General features: G+C 40.7%; 1 protein-coding gene across 1 annotated transcript in view; it reads left to right on the top strand.

Moving 5' to 3' along the window:
- CACNA1E (calcium voltage-gated channel subunit alpha1 E) overlaps positions 1-21,016 on the top strand; it is a 611,438-nt gene that overhangs the window by 476,723 nt on the left and 113,699 nt on the right. Inside the window, 10 exon segments of the mRNA XM_044301096.1 lie at positions 48-101; positions 288-377; positions 462-671; positions 2,721-2,833; positions 4,357-4,469; positions 4,574-4,705; positions 14,521-14,593; positions 14,707-14,824; positions 18,046-18,113; positions 19,350-19,447. Coding sequence (XP_044157031.1) covers positions 48-101; positions 288-377; positions 462-671; positions 2,721-2,833; positions 4,357-4,469; positions 4,574-4,705; positions 14,521-14,593; positions 14,707-14,824; positions 18,046-18,113; positions 19,350-19,447 — 1,069 coding nt within the window.

The raw sequence follows: 21,016 nt of genomic DNA, 5'->3' as shown, positions 1-21,016 counted from the left end.
TAGTCTCAAGAAGTTGTCACATAATCTGCATATCTGTCTTTATTCAGAGGAAGTTATGTTAGCTGAAGAAAATAAAAATTCTGGGACCTCTGCTTTAGAAGGTAAGATCATTCATTTTCTCAAGCCTTCAAGACCTCCATAGTCTTTGCTTCTCATTGATCTTCTCCACATAGTATATTTTTGACACTCATTAAAACCAACAAAATGCACTATAAGAAGAATAATACTGTATAGTTTTTTTTTCTGGACAGGGGAATGTGATGTTTTCTCAATGTTTTTTTCCACAGTTCTGAGGAGGGCAACAATTAAACGGAGTAGAACAGAAGCCATGAACCGGGAAACGAATGAGGATCATTGTGTTGACATATCTTCTGTCGGTGGGTGTAGACTTCAATTGATGTAATATAATGTGTTTTCTCTATACTCGACTGTATATGTTATAACATCAGCCCCCGTTACAGGCACTCCTCTTGCAAGAGCTAGTATTAAAAGTAACAAAATGGACGGTGCATCTTATTTTCGTCACAAAGAACGACTTCTACGTATATCTATACGCCATATGATCAAATCACAAGTTTTCTATTGGATGGTCCTAGGATTTGTAGCTCTCAACACAGCCTGTGTGGCCATCGTGCACCATAACCAGGCAATATGGCTCTCCAATATTCTCTGTAAGTCTTTATCTTTTTTACTCACAGTATATTATATTACAGATTCACCATGGTCACTTAGAAGAAAATATGAGCTGCATGTGTGACTAAGTTTAATTTTTTATTACCTGGAGAACTGTAACTAATCAGGAGTCTCCACAAATTTATAGCTGCTCTTTAAAGAGCCATCATAAAACCTTGCGCTCAAGTAAATGTAGTATAATGGTTACATGCAGAGCCAAGCCGTGTTCATAGAGCGCCTATGGCTCCCTGTTATAGAGTCATATTCTGCATGCTACCAAATCTTTCTTCTCTATTAGAAAGTCTAATAGGATGATAGCATGTAATATAACAGGCCACACTTTTAGGCACACTGAGACATAGAATGGCCCCATACATTTTTATTTACAGAACCTTACAGTAAAGACTCATAATATGGTCATGTGCTTAAGCAGTAAGGGGGTCCTTAAAGGGGTTTTTCCAGCTTTATACCCCATTTTAAATTTGGTCAGGATAGTGCTGTACCTAAAGAAAACACACTCACCTGGCTCCCCTTCACTCCGCTTCCATTGCTGGTCATATATTGCGTGGGAACACATCGACACTAAGGTCAGTAAATGGCTGAGGTAGTGTATGTGAACCTGTCTGTAAGTTTACAAGCCAGGGACTGTAAGGGGACACACATCAGGCTCCCAGCTCCAAGGAGCAATTGAGTTGTTTTTTTTTCTTTAGGTACAACACTGTCCTGCTAGAAAGAAGCTATATGTTAATTGATGACTTAATCACCTATAATTGAGAGTACAAAGACAGAGTGGGGATGGTGATTCTTATTAAAACTTAACTTTAATTCATTTGATAGAAAAGGGTCCATAGATATTTGTTATTTGATAACAAAAAAGTGCACAATAACACAAAAGATAGTGAATAACGCGGTGCACAGGCGGCAACTAAGATAACCAGTAGTCCTACCGTTCTCCTGGAGTCCTCTGGTTTTTGTAGATATTCAGTAGATGTGGTGTTACTGAGCTGTAGAGCAGTCAGCACTACACCACAGCCTCAGGAAACATCGCTACGCTCATGAATAGGGACCCTATTATCACTAGGCCGCCCATTCAACACTGCCTTCTCATCTTTAGGTACGTACTGAGCCCCGATACGTGTAGTGGAGCCTGGAACAGGGGCTACCACCAGTAATGTATCAATGTGTCTTTTTTGTCACACCTGATAACTCTGTGTGTTGATCACTGATTCACGCGAACCAACACCATATGTTATTGTATTGCCCCTCTGTATGTGCTCAATATTCCCCTGATGAGTTTTGACACGAAACATGCATGTAGGGATTAGCTAGGGCACAATAGGGCTAAGTAGCAAAAGGGCAAGGTTCCAGACTGGGGTCGTTCTTATTAGAACGGGTGCTGCGTGAATAGGACGCTAGGGTCACGCTAGCACCCACATCTTAGGGCTGTCTAGGGACCTAGAACCCACTAATACCCCCGTCCGGCGCTGACTGCTCTACCCTCAGTAACACCACATCTACTGAATATCTGCAAAAACCGGAGGACTCCAGGAGAACAGTAGGACTGCCGGTTATCTTAGGTGCCGCCGTGCACCGCGTTATTCACTATCTTTTGTGTTATTGTGCCCTTTTTTTTTTAAATAAGAATATCTAGGGACCCTTTTCTATCAAATGAATTAAAAGTTAAGTTTTAATAAGAATCACCATCCCCACTCTGTCTTTGTACAACACTGTCCTGGCCAAATTTAAAATGGGGTATAATACTGGAAAACCCCTTTAAATACTTTCTCATGGTCTTTAAAATCCATAACCATTTTGCTTTCTGGCAAGGTAGACAGTACCATTCGAACATCTCCTAGTTTGGGTAAATCTTCTTCCATTGTAAAATTGCTTCTTTGAGGTAATAAAAATGACAACCTCTACGAAAGTGCCCAAATGGTCATAATGGTCGTTACTTTTCAGCTCCTTCAAATTGTATTCTTGGTAGACATTTAGACTATGTTCTGAACATTCAGCCAAATCTTTTATTTTGGTATTTGTTTATTTTGCAGACTATGCAGAATTTCTGTTTCTTGGGTTATTTATGGTGGAGATGTCTCTCAAGATGTATGGAATGGGCCCCCGCCTCTACTTCCACTCATCATTTAATTGTTTCGACTGTGGGGTGAGAAACTTTATACAGATTACATTTCCAAGACAAACACAAAAATGAAGCATTATTTGAAGTACAGGACAATACATCACAATGTGGCAGTATCTATGTAGATTCCAATATATTTACCGATTTACTTTCACAGAACTGACAATATTGCAAGAGAAGAGAAACAGATGACGCCCATGATTAAAGGGTTTGTCCTACCATAATAACCTATCCCCTATCCACAGTCTATTGGATGTATCTAATTAGTAGGGTCTAACCACTAGGGACCCTACCAATCACAGGTGGCAGAGTTCCCGGAGTGAATGAAGCAGCAGTTATGCAGCTCTATTCAACTCCATTGGACTGCCAAAGAGAAGTCAAGTACCATGCTCGACTTTCTCCGGCAGTCCCATACAGTTTAATGGAGCATGTATGATTGTGGTACCTCATTCTTGTAATTGGTGGGGGTCCCAGCAGTCAGACCTCCCACCGACCAGATACTCATTCAATTTCCTGTAGTTAGAAGATAACTTATTCTGGTGGGACAACTTTTTGAAAGAGGTTGTGCAGTGTCATGATATTTATGAACTATCCTCAGGATAAGTCACCATTATCAGTACAGTGGGGGTCCAAAGTACAGCACCCCCAAGCTTAGCAAGTTAAAGAAGCTGCAGAGCTTGTGCGAGGGCTGCATTCTCTTCAATGGTTACCTACAGACTGTTTAGTTCACAGCTGTTCATTCCATTGAAGTGAATGGAGGAGAAAGCTGTAATTACACTGGATTGCCGATACTGGCGAGACAGACGGCGTGCAGGTAAACATTGAAGTAGATGCAGCACTCTTCAGCAAGCTGATTCGCAGGGGTGCCGAGAGTCGCACCCCCACAGATCTAATATTATCGACCTATCCAGATGATAGGTCACTAATTTCCTGATACTGCACAGCTTTGAACATTTCTTTTTTACTTGTAAAGTTCTTGACAATAAACTGATCATAGAGTATCCCTTGTTTGGACCCACACCAATCATCTACCCTTTCTGTAGGAAATCAGAAGGCAGTTGTCCAATTCCCCTGCAGCCACCATAGTGGAAATAAGGCATATTTCATTTGAATCTACACGCTGTCCATGCAACATGATTGTATCATGTTCCCCTAGAACGAGAGGCATTCCCCTTTAATGCTCTCTGTTTTGCTCATTGTTTGAGGTTATGAGTGGTGGCCTCCTCTATAAACTCAGAATATCTTTATCAGATAGTTCAAAATGACAACCCCTTGAAAACTAACGAATAGAAAACATCTCATCAAAAAGATTTATTATTAATAGATTATGGATAGTGTGGATGGTGCGTTTAGGCAACCGATCCTGTAAATTAGTTTTGTCTTGTTGCATCTTCACTGTTTTTAACCTATATTTATATATGAGAGGATGAGAGGACCAGCTTTGATATGTCAGGATATCTTGAGCCAAGTGGTAAGGTAGGAAAAGACACATCTATATTTACAGTTTAAATGTCAGTGAACCTATTGCATATAACTATCCCATTCAGGTCACAATAGGAAGTACATTTGAAGTCCTTTGGGCCATATTTAGACCTGGGACATCTTTCGGAATCAGTGTCTTAAGAGCTCTGCGTCTTTTAAGGATCTTTAAAATAACCAAGTAAGTGCAATTAGTATTTGGTATTTTTTGTTATGTTTTGTTATTCGGATGTCTCACTGAGTATTTTCAATGTATTTACTTGCATACCTTGTGCATTTATCCAGATACTGGGCCTCTTTGAGGAACTTGGTGGTGTCTTTGATGAATTCCATGAAGTCGATTATCAGCCTGCTCTTCCTCCTTTTTCTCTTCATTGTTGTGTTTGCACTATTGGGAATGCAGTTGTATGGTGGCAGGTAGGTTATCTTCTACCATGGATAATTATAATTTTTGTGGACCTAAATTTCGTAACCTTATTTATACAAATATTTGATGATAAATAATATAGATTGAATTTGACCAGACATCAATGGAGATGTCAGTCATTTTAGATTTACACAATGCTTGCTATGTGTAGGACAAATGCAGTTTAAGTACAAATTGTTGCACTTGGTAATATGGGTTAACTTGTCATGTGCTAAGAACCAGTTAGGGCTCATGATGACCAGATTACTACTTGATACTGTACCACTAAGTAAAAGCTCACTGCCAAAATATGCCACCAATAGACTTGTATGAGGCTCTTCTGTACCTCCAATTACATGTAGTATTATGAGCATACTTGAGGTATTGCTTCTAGGGCACCATATAAAGAGGTCCCAGAATGATGACTTATTACCTAGTCACAACATAGGTGACAAGTATCTGATCAGCAGAGGTGTGAAAACTAGGACCCCTCATGAAAATGCGGATCCTGTGGTCCACTATTGGAATGGAGCGGTGGTGGAGTACGTGGATTGCCGCTCCTATCAAAGTCTATGGGACTGCTGAAGGTAGTAGTGTGCATGGGCAGCTGTGGCTCAGTTCAAAAGGAGACACAGAACCCCATCGGTCAGGCACACTTATCAAATATCAAGTGAAAAGTTCATTCCGGGACACTCCCCTTTAATATAAAAATGTTATTGTGAGATGTGCTGCTTGCTGGAGTAGAACTCTGCCCATACGTTCCTTTTAAGAAATAACAGCAATGACAAACAAAAAAACAGGTGCTCATAGGGTAAAATAGTTTGGTCTAAAAATCCCCAATGGGACAAATTTTGCTCACCTTGTTATGCTGTGCAAAATCAGGCACAACACTAGTCTTACGCTGGGTTCACACCTGAGCGTTCTGAAAGGAGCGCTTTGTATGCGCGATTGTACCAGCGTTTGCAATCACGCATACAGAGACAAGCGAACGCCCATTGTCGCGCGTTCCCGAAAGTCTATGTACGGGAACGCACGACAAGACGCCCCAAAGAAGCTCATGTACTTCTTGGGGCGTCGGGTATTTTACAGCGCGATCGTACGCGCTGTAAAACGCCCAGGTGAGAACCATTCCCATAGGGAAGCATTGGTTTCTCCTTGTTGAGCGTTTTACAGCGCGTAGGAACGCGCTGTAAAACGCTCAGGTGTGAACCCGGCCTTATGCATATGAATCAGATATACTGGTCGGAGCATCCAAATTATTTTAAGCCATAACGTGTTCACTTTTGGAGGAAAACTATACACGCAGATGAAAGGCACCAGGTTTCATTAGTGTATATATAAAATCACGTGTTGATCACGGCACTCTATCTAAGGCTGATAGATTTAGGGTGCGCGTCTAGGTGCGTTCCTTGCTCCACCTCTCGGAACTAGTAAATATTTTGAATAATTTAGCCAGCACTCCAGTATGCGATTAATGCTTTTTATTTGCCGGACATAAAGGTCCTTTTTTCGGGCAAAACACATGCCCTTCATCAGGCTAGTTGCGTGCATAGATGCATGAGGGGCCGGCCGGCAACTAGCCTGATAAAGGATTAGTGTATATATGAGTCATTTTGAGGAGTCCCAATTTTGTTTACGGACCTATGTGGAAGTTACAAATGTGACCATCGGCAATACAAATACTGCTAAATTGTTTGGTCACGGGCGAAACATTTCAGCAGTAATAAAACTAGAGAGCGGTTCATCAAATCCTTCCTCAGTTGCTCTTCCACATATATCAATGTGTTTGTGCCCTCCAGTACTTGGGTACTGGATCCAGCATACCATACCTCCAGCCACGGATACCAGATAACTAGACCGCTGAAGAAGGTCCAACTAGGATCGAAACATCCGGTCGATATGTTTACTAAAAGTGTCTATAATAATGCATGAAGTACTTGGATCATGAGTCAAAAATGATGATGCTTAATCAATAAATGATACACAATTGCAAATATATTTCTGTGTGCCGCAATCTTCTCTTCTACAAGTACGACTACCAAGTCCTTGCTGACACCAGCTAATTTAGTGTGCGGAGCTCCACCACTACGCAACTGACTGCCTACAGTGACATCAGGTCACAGTGCAGAGCTGCAGGAAGAGTAAGCTGGATGTCTCAAGTGGCAGGACTGTCCGAAGCAGTAGAGGTCATTTCTTTTATTTGTTTTAAAGGGGTTCTCTGGGAATAAAAAAAAATAAAAAATTAAATATTACTTTATTATAAATATATTCCCAAATACATTTCATTAGCTATAATGGTTCATTTTGTCTAGGGAGCAATCATTAGGAGAAATAAAATGGCGCCGTCCTATTAGTACACCCGAAACCTGTCCTAATCACACAGGACAAGTTACTTCACAATACTGAGCTAAAGAGCTGCCTCATCCTCCTCTCTGCTCTGCTTGTCAGGGATTATGATCCTGAATACAGATGATGAGATCTTCAGCTGAATCTCTGTATGAATGGAGTTCATGAGGAGACATGAAGTACAGAGAGGACGGACAGGACAGACTGTGGTAATGGAGACTGCATACAAGTGATGCTGCTCATTATCTTCATCCCCAGTATCCTCTCTGTACTTAATGTCTTCTAATGCACTCCATTCTTACAGAGATTCATCTGAAGATCATATTAAACTGTATTTAGGATCATAAACCCTGACAAGTAAGAGAGGAAGATGGTGCAGCTCTTTAACTTGTCTTCCTGTGTAATTCGGACAGGTTTTGTGTGGACTAGTAGGATGGCGGCCATTTTATTTTTTCTAATAGCTCCCCTGACAAAACGAGCCATTATAACTAATGAAAGGTATTAATATATTTATAATAAAGTTATATTTAAGTATTTTCATTTTCTTAATTCCTGGAAAACCCCTTTAATATGATTTCTAGCATGATGACTGTGCCTATTAATTGTATTAATGTTATACAGTATATACATTTTATATAGCATATTTAATGATTTCTCTGTGCGTATTTCTTCAAAGTATTTGCTACATTTCTTAAAAGGGCATCATTTTTTATATATGTATATATTTAAATTGCTCTTATATTATAAATCTTAATAGCTATGCTGATTTATTCCATATATAGTACTATAAATCCTATGCTATAAAACTACTAGCCCCAACCCCCTAGTGCATGGATGGCCAACTTGCGGCTCTCCAGCTGTTGTAAAACTACAATTCCCACCATGCCCTGCTGTAGGCTGGTAGCTGTAGGCAGTCTTTGCATGCTGGGAGTTGTAGTTTTGCAACAGCTGGAGAGCTACAGGTTGACCACCCCTGCCCTAGTGAGTGGCTCATAGCTAGGAAATATCTGGTCCACCTTACATACCAAAGACTGTGTGTATATATATATATATATATATATATATATACATACATATATACACTACTCACAAAAAGTTAGGGATATTTGGCTTTCGGGTGGAATTTATGGAAAACATAAAACCTTCACACTACAGTGATATTATATCATAAAAGTAGGGCATTTAGATAGAAGCATGCAAAGGTGATTTGCTCATCATAAACAATGTATTTGAAACAAAAGCCAGCAACAGTGGTGGGTATACCCCCACAAAAAAAATTTACTTGTCATGGGGCCTCGAAAATCTATTATAACTTGACAACAAAGTCTCATGCTGTTCACAAGTTGACTTATTGTCTGCTGAGGCATGGCATCCCACTCTTCTTGAAGGGTGGCCCTCAGGTTATTGAGGTTCTGGGGTACAGAGTTACAAGCCTCTACATGGTGACTCAGCTGATCCCATAGGTTTTCAAACGGTTTCAGGTCTGGAGAAAGTGCAGACCACTCCAATTGAGGTACCCCAGTTTCCAGCAGCCGTTCCCTAATGATGCAACCTTGATGAGCTGGTGCACTGTCGTCCATGAAGATGAAATTAGGCACAATAACTGGAGTCATGATGTTATTCAAGTAGTATGGATTTGTTACTGTACTATTTACAAAGTGTAGGGAAGTTCTGTATTGACTAGACACACCTGCCCACACTGTAACACCACCACCACCACCACCAAAGGCAAACAGTGGCTGATGCATAGCGCTCTTCTTGACGTCTTCAACATTGTTGGCGGCCATCATTTCTGCTAAGCGAATTGACTTTCATCAGTAAACAGCACTGCGGCCCACTGGTCCCTTGTCCAGTGTAGATGCTCCCTGGGCCATGCAAGACAATGACGCCTGTGGTCAGGTACCCTTGCTACCCTTGCAGGTCGTCTAGCACGCAAATCACGCTGATGTAAACAGTTTTGATTGATCTGATGTAACACTTGGCTGCCTCTCACCTCCCTTAAATGTGCCTGGAGTTGTGTGACATTTATCATCTGGTCCCGCAGGGCATTGTTCACAATGAAGCGGTCATCAGTGTGGAATGTGGCCAAAGGACATCCACTTCTATGCCTTTCTGTGACTCTTCCAGTCTCTCTGTATCTCTGTTGCAACCTGATGATGACACTCTGTGACGCTCTAAGCTCAGTAGCCACTTCTGTGTGGGAACATCCTGCTTGAAGCCTCGCAATGGCGAGGTACAGTTGATTAATTCTTAGGTGTTGTCTTGGTCTCATGATGTCAAAATGTGAACAGCATGATGAGGAGGACTTTTTAAATACCAATTCTAATTGAACCAGGAAATTTATTGGGTGATTCATGGATCAAACACCTGTTGTGAATTTTGCTGTTAAGTTCCTTGTGCAAAAAGTACTGAAACATTGAACAGTTGGACATGTGCTTCAAAAGTTTAGATAAGGTCACATTAAGTTCACCTGTAAAGGTTAGAGTGCATTTTAGGTTCATCCTGAAATTTTCCCCACAAGCCAAATATCTATAACTTTTTGTGAGCAGTATATATATATATATATATATATATATATATATATATATATATAGTCTGGTCATGGATTTGCACCAAAAAAGATGTCTGATAACATTGGGATGGTCCTTATGCAACAATCTCCTCCATTTTTCATGTGCCTCTAAGAAATAATGACATGAATACTGTATTGAAGGTAGATAAAGGACAAGATCACAGTAACATTGCAGCAAGCATCCCAGCACAGCCTCGTATAGATAGTTCACTGTCACGCTGATTGAGACCAGCTCCAATTATACTGATGAATAACTGTAATATTGATCACGTCTACTGCGGCAAGTGCTAGAACACTGTAAGCACTGCTTACCACCACAAAGGAGATGATAAAGTGCCTTAATCTAAGGAGGCAGGAAAATAATAATATAAGCACATAGGGAACAGGCAATGTGGGAAAGCAGAGAACACCATTAGGCTTTATGGTACATAGCTTGATAGAGAATGCTTCCAGAAGATAAGCTTCAGCACCGTTTTGCTAATAATCAAAGCAAAATGTCTACATTATTTCCATTAGCAGTTTATTCGACTTTACCATTTCATGTTCCTATGAAAAGCAAATATATTTTACATCTAATTTCCATGTAGATGATTAATGTTACCTATATATACTGAATGAGAGTATAACATAGAATATAAATGATGAATGTACACAGTTATAAGAAATCTCTAGCAACTAATACATCATCATTTCCATTCTTCAGGGTTTATCTTCTTTTCACTAATCACAGGTAAACTGTTTTGTGCCGTATGTTACAAAGTGGATGTGGATCTGATGAACAGAATTGACTTAAGGCTACTCCTAAGGGTATTATCTAACTGACTCCCCAGTAACCACTGTTTAGGGATTTTGGACTCTTCTTCAGGGGAACTGCCAGGCCACTGCCTCCTGAAGTAGTCTCTATTCAGTAGACTGCTGACCCACAGTGGTCAAGAGACACCGATGCGAAAAACCGAGGCAAAACCATAGTCCAGACCAAGCCAGAGCAGGGCAGGCAGAGATTGTACAATCCAAAGTCAGTCTGAAGGGCAGACAGTTCAGGGTAGGTATGGTGATTAGGTGGAGATCAGGTCAGGCATCAAAGGGTAAAGTCCGGAGTCAGGCAGAAGTCCACAGGAGAGCAAAACAAGAGTGTACCTTTGCATGAAACTAGAGAACTAGAACCAATTGCTCAGGCACACTCCCACAGGAGAAGGCACCCCAGAGGAGCCAGCTGGGAAGGATTAGGATGCACACAATGGCCCTTTAAGAGTCAGAAATAGTGTGCATTAATCCTATGGGCAGACCAAGAAGCAGACCTCAGCTTGCATGCATTGGAGGAAGCAGAACTACTGTGAAAGCTGGGCCAACTGGGTAGGAGAAGAGGGACACAGTTTCACGGTGGTGAGTGGGGAAAACCCCCCATCGTATAATGTAAGAGGATAGAGGATAGCTGCTAGGCCAAGAATCCAGGAAAAGGGAAGCAGGTCACCTCCTATAGCGTCCCTAATCCTCTCCCTAACTCTTCACTGTATGAGCGGACCCGATGGTAGGACGGCTCATACCCTGGAAACCTGGGACCCTGAGTTGCCCTGATAATTTCTCACATAGGAGCAGGGGAGCAGGGGAGAGACGTCCTGTTCATCCAAAACATGGAATAACAGGAGTCTCTAAAGACCTAGTAGCATGGAAAAGGAGAGACCATACACAGCAAGAGGATCGGAAGGTAAGAACACAAGACAACACACTTACCTGCCAAAGTCTCCACGACTGGAACCCATGCATACGTACAGGAGCCCTAACACAAAACAGAATGCCGTACCAGCAACTCATACAGGTATCCAGCACACCAGACTCCACCAGGACCCCCATGCTGCAAGGCGCATGGTAGCCCCAGGCAGTGCTGCATACAGGCTTGTGGTTCACCCCTCCGGGAAATCAGCCCCCTTCCGGAGGACACAACACACAGGGAAAACGTCTTACATACATGCAGGGACAAACACCAACAACAGCCCAGACATGTGACCACAATCAAGACGTACAACACACCCTGAACATAAACCCACACCTAACACCTACAACAAGTGAGGTAGAGTATAAGGTGCATACAAAAGGAAGACAATTTATGTCCAACAAGGTGGCAGGACTGGGCAGAATCACCCAGGAAAGGAGCAGAGCTCCAACACCAAACAAGGCTGGAGTACAACCGCCCCCAGCCAGGAAGCCACAGGTAAAGTCAAGCTAGTGGCCACACCCAGGACAAACCTAAATCCCCATTTCAGGCTTAAAATTCCATGGATATTGTATAGCCAATGAATGTGCCTAAATGTATAATGTGTCCTCCACACCTGTGCACAGTTTGTGTGTAGTAATGCAGCTTAGCCCTATTAAGTTCATGGAGCTGAGCTGCCTCATCAATACAAGGTATGCATCACATAATTAACGGTTTCCATCCCATGGTGAGTCTGATGGCAGTGCCACCAGCGTCTCTCAGTTGCTACAGAAACCAGCCCTACTGACAGTGGGGGTGGTCAACCTACCAGGGAGCAGGGATGACGAATCAATCCAGCTCAGCGCCAGTGTCACATGCTTTCTGATGGAGGGCTATGTAAACAGGCCGCTGCTGGCCACAGTTTCCTGTGATTGGTATTCCTGCCTCATTAGCTAACTTTGTGTTTGTTACTCTGAATCACTGACCTTTTGCCTGTTTGTCTGACTTTGCCTCTGGATACTGATTTTGCTTCTGGCGTGAACTCCTGTTAATTGACTTTACTTGTCATTTGACCTCGCTTGATTTTGGACTCTGGTATTAGACTCTGCTAGTTTGTGCCTTTGCCTTTGCCTGTTAAGATTGCCTCTGATGTTATCTCCTGGTTTCACTCTGCTGTGTATTTGACTTAGCTTTTAGTTTCCGATCTGATCCTGGTCTAGCCTGTCTGGTTTTAACCTCTTTCTATCTGACTACTCTTTTACACATTTAGGTTTAGGCTTCAGCACTTAATTAAGTCAGGAACGATTGCCAAGTTAGGGCGGATCATGCAAGTAGGCACAGACAGTAGTGCAGGTGCAGTACAGGGCTGCACTGTTCTCTACCTTTCATGACAGTATGGGCAAGTATAGTTCTCTTTCTAGAGGAAAGTAGCCTTTTTTCTAATCCTGAACAGTCCCTTTAGCCTGATAGCCTCCTAGTCTAGCAGCCACCTATAAAGGAGACATTAAAATGTCATAGAGGCAACCACCTCCCAAAAGAGTCCCCTATACAAAGGAGAGATTTTACAGTCGCAGAGGACATTTTCTCCGTTTTACTTCTTAGCCCTAATCACAATACTTTTGTAATTGCATGTAATTAGTACCTTAACATAGCAACTTTGTTATTCAATAAAATAGTGTTTGTTTTTTCTCCTTATTTTCTGGTCACCTCAATAACATTGCTGAGGTGGGCACACATGCTCAGTTTTATCCTTCAATTGCCACCACCAGATCTACTGTTAGAGGCTGTGACATTATAGACAAAGCATTGCAACAGAGAGGACACATCCCCTGAGAAAGAGCATAGCCCTAGGAAAGGACAAACACCCTGAGTGCTCAGCTTGAAAAAAATTGTACAGAGCAATGGAAGCAGCGAATGGAGCTCTGGATCCATGTGAAGTACAGGACTGGATTGAGCTTTGTTAGAAAGAGATAAGATAAGAGAGTCAGAAAATAAACAGTTACTAAAAAAAAGTGCCACAATTCAGGCTCAAACTGAGCACATACATTATGTTCAGATTAACATGTTTTTGACACATGTTGAGCCTCACTACACACTTATGAAAAATGCCCAATAGGGGATGACTTAGAGATGTCTTAAACCGAGCCAAAATTGCACCAAAATTTCAGTCCAACATGAGATAACCATAAGGTGCTGTGCGGAGAAGTGTCTACCATGTCTAGCAAGATGCAGGAAATGAAAGCATGGGCCACTTTTAGAGATGAGTGAATCGAATCCCACAAAGTGGATTTCGATCCGAATTTCAGGATAAATTCGATTCGCCTAGAAGCCGAATTTCCTCGTGCTTCGTGGCAGCGAATCGATTTAACATGAAATAGTATAAAAAAACAAAAAAATTCAAACTCACCTCCTCTATTCGCTCGCGATAGGCCACCAACCTCCATCTTGCTTGAAGAGCTCGGCCAAAATCCAGTGCGGCGCGAGATTACATCATCGCCAGCTGGCGTGATGACGTAATTTTGCACTGCACAGGATTGTGTCCAAGATCTTCAATCAAGATAGCGCCGGCCGGCCCGTCGTGAGCAAATGGAGGAGGTAAGTTTGATTAAAAAAAAAATTATTGTAAATTTTTCACTCAGATGCCGTGATCATGAATGAACACGGCATCTGAGGGGTACAATGACAGGGGCGGCGTTATCGCAGCTCCCTGTCATTGCACCTGCTAATTACAAAACAATGCGCTTTGTGACGAAGTTATTTGCCACAAAGCAAATTTTTGTGTGAAATTCGGCGAATCAGCCGAATCAAACTTTTAAGAAATTCGCTAATCTCTATCCGCTATTATAAAGTTGGCACAGCTTTTGTCTTTCTGGTCTAGTTTATAGCTGTCTAAATTTAAGACAGTAATATCTTCCCCAATGTCACCTCAACATTTGGGTGGCATAGTCCATAGGCTCCCTTATATTGTAAGCCTTGAAGCAGTCTTTATGTATACTAAGATGGTAGCTTAACAGAAGTTGTCACCCAACCTTTCCAAACTGCTGAACGCAAATGTATTTGGCTTAATTGATGGCCACATTGGTTTTCACATAGGTATTTTAAAAAGACGAAAGCTTCAAAACTTACATTTAATGGTCATTTTTGTATTTTAAGTGTCAATGCTTTTACCGATTTTATGTATTTTGTCCTGATGTTCACTATGTCTTATTTGCTTGCAGATTTAATTTTAATGACGGCACTCCTTCCGCAAATTTCGATACATTTCCTGCAGCCATCATGACCGTGTTTCAGGTACTGTTATGCCCAAACAGATGCATTAGTCATAAGCTGATACTACTGATACCCCATAGACTGTAAGTTCTTACTCGAAAAGAAAACGTGTATTGCTGTTTGTCATTAGTCAGATTTTAACTGGAGAAGACTGGAATGAGGTGATGTACAATGGTATCCGGTCACAGGGTGGAGTCAGTTCTGGAATGTGGTCTTCCATTTATTTCATCGTTCTGACGCTATTTGGCAACTGTATCCTAATTATTACTTTTACGTGTGAATTGCTGTATGGATGAATGTATTCTATATAGGAGGCAGACTTTGAGAAATACGATATTGAAAATACCTTGTATTTAAAAAAATGATAACAAAATACAAATCCGTTTTACTCACATGTCGGTTTAAACATCTGTTTCCTCATCATTCCGAGATGACGTTGTCAGGCCGGCCGGCGTATTGACGTCATACGTCAACATGCACGGGATTTCGGCCGAGATCTTAAATCAAGATGGCGGCACCCGGCCCCTCGCGAGCAAATGGAGGAGGTAAGTATGATATTTTATTTTTTTTACACTATTTCAGGTTAAATCGATTCGAGAAAATGCAACTTTGAGGCGAATCAAATTTATCCTGAAATTCGGATCGAATTCCACTTCATTGGATTCGATTCGCTCGACTCTAGAAATGATCACACTTCTGAAAATTCGATTCGGGTCCAATTCGACCAAATTGGCCAATTGACCCGTTAAACTCAACCCAGATTGAAAGTGCCAAATTGCATGGCAGAAAAACCTCTCTCTCTGTCTATCTGTATTTCTCTATCCCTCACCAGATTCTCCAGAATTGAATCACACAAAATGCAGGTTCAATAAAATCTGATTAAAAAATATAATAAATCAGGTTGAATATCCAAATTTTAGAGTAAATATATTTTCTATCTCTACATAGCAGATTCAAGTGAATGAGGTCGCGATCCGCATGCGGCTGGCCCACAGTCGGTGCCCGTGCTTTGCGGACCACAATTTGCGGTCTGCAGCACGGGCAGCACACGTTCGTGTGCAAGAGGCCTAAATGTTACCCTCATGCTAAATTCCCCAAATTATTGTCCATTTCAATTGCTGTTATTTTATTTAATATTCACTTGCTATTCACATCTGTCACATTCATTGAGCATTGAAAAAAAATGATAAATTATAAAACATGCATATTCATTATTTTATTCCTTTGTGGTTTTTTTTTAATTATCACCATCAGTAAATAATTTAATAACACTTTTCTCAAGCTTTTCGCATAATTTAGCACTTGGTAAACTGAAAATTGTGTGAACTGAGAAGCAAAAAATCTAAGGTCCCAGTTGCAAAAGGAAATCTTGGGAGTACTTAGTGACAAAGGAGATAAAGTCTTAATTTTACCTTTTGTCAATATAATGTGTGGGCTTGCACCTGTCATTTAGATTAATGGATTACAAAGATCTTATATTCTTTTTTCCCTGCTCATTAAAAGATATCCATATACGTATTGGTACTTTAACAAATAAGTAAGGTACATCATTTCAGTAGAATGAGTTAGAATCAAGAGCTAGTTCAGCTTCTTCTCTAGTGCCCTCACAGTCAGCACACACAGGTAAATCATAAAATAATTTGACATATAACATAATAATGATATACAATCCCATTATAAAGCCATGTGGTAATGATGAGGGAGAAAAAGAGCTTCTATCCAGGTCTATTCTGTGTAAATTAGATTTATTTTATTTAGATTATTATATTTTAGTATTTAAAATACACAGTTTCTGAAACACAAATGTGATGTGACCCAAAATGTTAGTACATAACAACCTGTTAACAAAATTCTGTCATATTATGTTATATTTTTGAAAGAGGTTGTTTCTTGAAGACATCCTCTTTCCATATGCTCTGTTAGGGCATATAGACATCATAGAGGATGGTTCTGGGCACCCTTCTGTTTACCAGAAAAGAGTTCTTATCTGATGGATGTGACCCATCCAGGTGCTTCCTAGATAGCTAATTATCTGAATGGCATATTATGCTACATTTATATGACTATATTTGTTCATTACCAAAGAATTCTGTTTCTATTTGAGAAGGGTTTGTCTTGATGAGACTAATTCTTCCAGATGTCTTCTCCCATACCTTTCTCCTTGACTCAAGAGATGAGTGGTAGAAGATGACCTTTAAAAATAGTTTAAAAAAAACAAAAAAAACACAACACATGGTTGAGTAAACAAATTGCTATCATTTTCAAAGCCGGTTCTTCTTGGGATAGCTTGAGTCAGGATGAAAGGTAAGGAAGGACACACCTTTATTTCTGAATTAGAGATTTCTTGAAATTCATTTTGGTACAATTCTTACAAGTCGGTCCAAAAAAATTCAATTTGGGTATAAATCGATGCAACCTAAAATACAATGCTCACTTATGAACAGTAGAAAAATTTCAACAGGTTTTTGGGAAACAGAAAAAAGTCCAATTGGACATCTCCTGAGTGCAACCAAACTATACACTGTTATTGATGCCCTGAATATGCCTATTTGAGCATCTCTAATCCCAGTGACTATTTTATTCTTACTTGTATACTGTGGACCACAAGGTACTCCATCTCACCTTTAGTGTTGAGCGCGAATATTCGAGAATTCGCAAATATTTAGAATATAGTGCTATATTTTCGTAATGACGAATATTCTTTTTTTTTTTTGTTAGTTTTTTAACACAGTACACATCAGGTGATCATCCCTCCCTTCTTCTAGCTTGTGGGCCAATGAGAAGGCTTTGTCACAGCTTAGCAACATCCCTAGCAACCAATAGAAAAGTTGCCTCCCCCTTAGTATATAAGAACCTCCCCAGCAGCTATTTTCTAAAGTGCTCTCCATTCAGAATGCATAGGGATATGCCTGATCAGTTCTTTTCCGGTATAGAGCCCCTGTGACCGAACTCTATGCCGGAAAAGAAAAACGCTAATGTGAAAGTAGCCTTACGCGAATATTACATTGCCGATTTTCGTAATTAAAAAATATATTCTTGAATTCTCGAATATATGACGAATATTCTACTAAATATTTGTGAAATATCGCAAATTTGAATATTGCCCCTGCCGCTTATCACTACTCACCTGTTCCTAATTGCGCAATGTTGAATTGTTAGCGCTTTCATCTGCCCTCTTTATGTGATCCTCCTACCACCAAAAATGGATGTAAATTAGTTTATATACTGAATCTGGTATCAGACACAATACATGTAGGCCCTTTCTCTATTTTTTCATAAGAATATATCCCTCAGATATTAGCAATATTGAAGACAGTTGAGGCTGTTCTGCTTCTTGCTATTCAACAATCTGTCAAGATTTTGAGCCACATGCCTAATGTTCTCAATTATGTTCTCTTTTCTACAATTTCAAAATAATTCATCTATTGATTATTATATTCATATTTAAAGCACCTGAACCTTAACTCTACCAGACACACTTCTCAATGTATTTCTTGCCATTGCTGTGGATAATTTGGCCAATGCACAGGAGCTGACCAAGGTAAGTGCTCACTCATAGCCATAGCTGCCTCCCCCCCTTGTTTTCTTCTTAAAGGAGTTTTCTAGCACCATAAAAAAATAAAATCATCTTTAAATCCCTTGCCACTCCTACTTTCTGCATTTACCCTGCCTCACTGGTGGTGCGCTACCTTGACATCACCAGTTCACTTCAGTCTGGTGGTGACAATTACCATTGACGCCAATTAGGCGACCAGTGATTGGCTGCTGTAGACATTTCAAAATTACATTTTATCAATGGTGTGATGTATTCAAAGACCAGTAATAACCTCAGAACTGTTGGCATTGGAGTGGAAATTTGAAAGGTTAAGTACAATTTCTTTCTCATGTTAACACATATCCAGTTGACTTAAAAATGTTATAGGTCTGGAGAACCCCTTTACGGATTTTAAGTATACCCACTCACATTATTAGCATCAAGGGTGAACAACTGAATAGAGTGGTGCTTGTATGGTAGACATGTATTATTCTTACATAAATTCTGGAATGCTCTGTACGGCTGAAATGACACAAGCAGTTTTCATGGCCTTTTTTAGTGCAGTTTAGGTGCAGATATATTTTCTTGAGCCAAAAGCCTTGAGTGAACTCAAAAGGCAAAAATATAACAGAAGGACTTATATTTCTTCTTCCTTCTGTCTTTCACAAAAAAAAAACTGCATCAAAAACCGTACCAAAAATGTATACAAAAACTGTAAGATGGATTAAAACTAGGACATTTAAAGGGGGTTTTCCATCTCAGACATTAATGGCATATCTCTAGGAACTGCCATCAAGGTCAGATAGGGACAGGTCCAACTCCTATCTCCCAAACAGGCCCCTCAAAGTGAAGGAGTGCATACCGTGCATGCAAAGCCACTGTCCATTCAACTCTATGGGAGTTCCGAAAATACCCGAGTGCTGGCTTGGCAATTTCCATAGTCCCATAGCAGTGAATGGAGAGGAGGCGTGCATGGTGCACCATCCATTCACCTCTATGAGACTTCTGAAAATAACCAAGTATGCCCATTTGGATATTTTCGGAACTCCCATAGCAGTAAATGAAGAGCTCCTGTGCATGTGTGATGTGTTCTTTGCTTTTTAGAGACAGGAACTGGAATTCACTTTAGGGACCCACACCTATGTGACTGTAAGTCTGAGATGGGCCAACCCCTTTAAGTGTTAAGTAAATGTGTTATAAGACTGGATGAGTAACCGCTTCTTTATGACCTGATTTCCATAGGATGAGCAGGAAGAAGAGGAGGCGTTTAACCAGAAACATGCCCTTCAAAAAGCCAAGGAGGTCAGCCCTATGTCTGCACCTAATGCATCATCTGTTGAGTGAGTTAGTTACAAACAAACCAACAAACTGCATATGTTATTTTTCATGTTGTCTTTTAATGCTGTACATGATAATTCCCCTGAATTCCATACTTTTTTTAATTTTTATATACAATTATCCTTTTGGTCACTTGAATCCTCCATACCATACTTTAACTTGTGTCCACAGAGAACATCCATTCACCCCACCAGAGGCATAACTTATAACTCCTGTGCCCCAGTGGTAAATCTGTACCATGTAAAAAAAAATCCAAAAAATTGTTGTCTGATGCTTTAACGGCAAAAGGAACTTAGGGCCCTTCAGACACTAAGGCCTGGTTCAAATGCTACCCTTGGCATCCCCTCTGGCTATGCTGCTGCAACTCATATGGACAGTTTGTATGCAGCTTTATAAGATGTTCATGGTCTGATTACTTAAACTTTTCGGAAGGCTGCCATCAGTAGAATGATTAGAATAACTATATTTTCAGCACTATGTCTGAGGGTAAGTCCCCGCAGTCAAGATTTCTGATGCAGTTTTGGAAGCCTAAACCAAGAGTGAATAAAAAAAAAGAGAAGTTGTATCCGTCCTTTATCCTTTCTCTCCTTGTGTGATCCCCTCCTGATTTTGGCTTTCACAGCATCAGGAAACTTGACTGTGTGGCCGTACCCTTAATGTGAAAAACTGTCTGACACAAAGCTGCACTTTAGCAATAAGAAACGTAACCATGGCACACATCCAATGATATAGATCCATTAACTTAATGTGAAAGCCTCTATCAGTAGATTTTTTGCAAAAGCTCTCAAAGGTCTCAAGTTTTCTAATGAAGAGGCATAACGCACTTTTTCCAGAGTTCTACCATGCACCTTGAAAAGGTGTGGTGTGCAGCATAAAACACGTGTTAGGAAGATTAGTTTTAGAGCCAGTTTCTGCTGAATATGCTTGAACACTAGAGAAGGTGTCTGGCATGGCAAACTCGGATTCAGATGTCCTTTAGCCCATTAATGGGATTTTATGGTGCTTTAATATTGATGTCTTATTCTCAGGACAGGCCACTAATATCTGATCGGTGAGGGTCTGACACCCCACACCCCTGCCAATCAGCTGTTTGGGAGCTGCTTCCGTTCCCTACAATAGGAGCAGCGCTACAGTAACTACCTCTGTCCATTACAAAATGGTCAGAGCAGTGTAGTTCTAGTGCCGATTTCTGGTACCAGAGCTATTGCAGCTGCTGCAGAACCGCTGACCAACAGGGTGTCAGACTCCTCACCATTGATGGTCTATCCTGAGATTTGTCTATCAATATTACTGGAAAACCATTTAATAGAGGAGGTTCATTCAGAACTTCCATAAACTAGCCAGAGCAGAGATCAGCTAGGGGAATACAATATCTCCTTATGGAGAGCACCTTAAAAGGAGTGAGGAGTCTTATAGGACAGGCAACGTTCTTCTGGAACGCTCTTCTCACTGTGGTGGTGCTGCATCAATTGAAACACTTGCTGTTGAGTCCCCCAGAGAACTGTAATATGTTGACCAAAGCAGTCAACATGAGGCATTATGGCACTTCCACATACCTGCCATTTTATATA

Source organism: Bufo gargarizans, chromosome 7 (assembly GCF_014858855.1).
Source record: "Bufo gargarizans isolate SCDJY-AF-19 chromosome 7, ASM1485885v1, whole genome shotgun sequence".
NCBI classification, from domain to species: Eukaryota; Metazoa; Chordata; class Amphibia; order Anura; family Bufonidae; genus Bufo; species Bufo gargarizans.
This window is presented reverse-complemented; position numbering and strand designations above follow the sequence as displayed.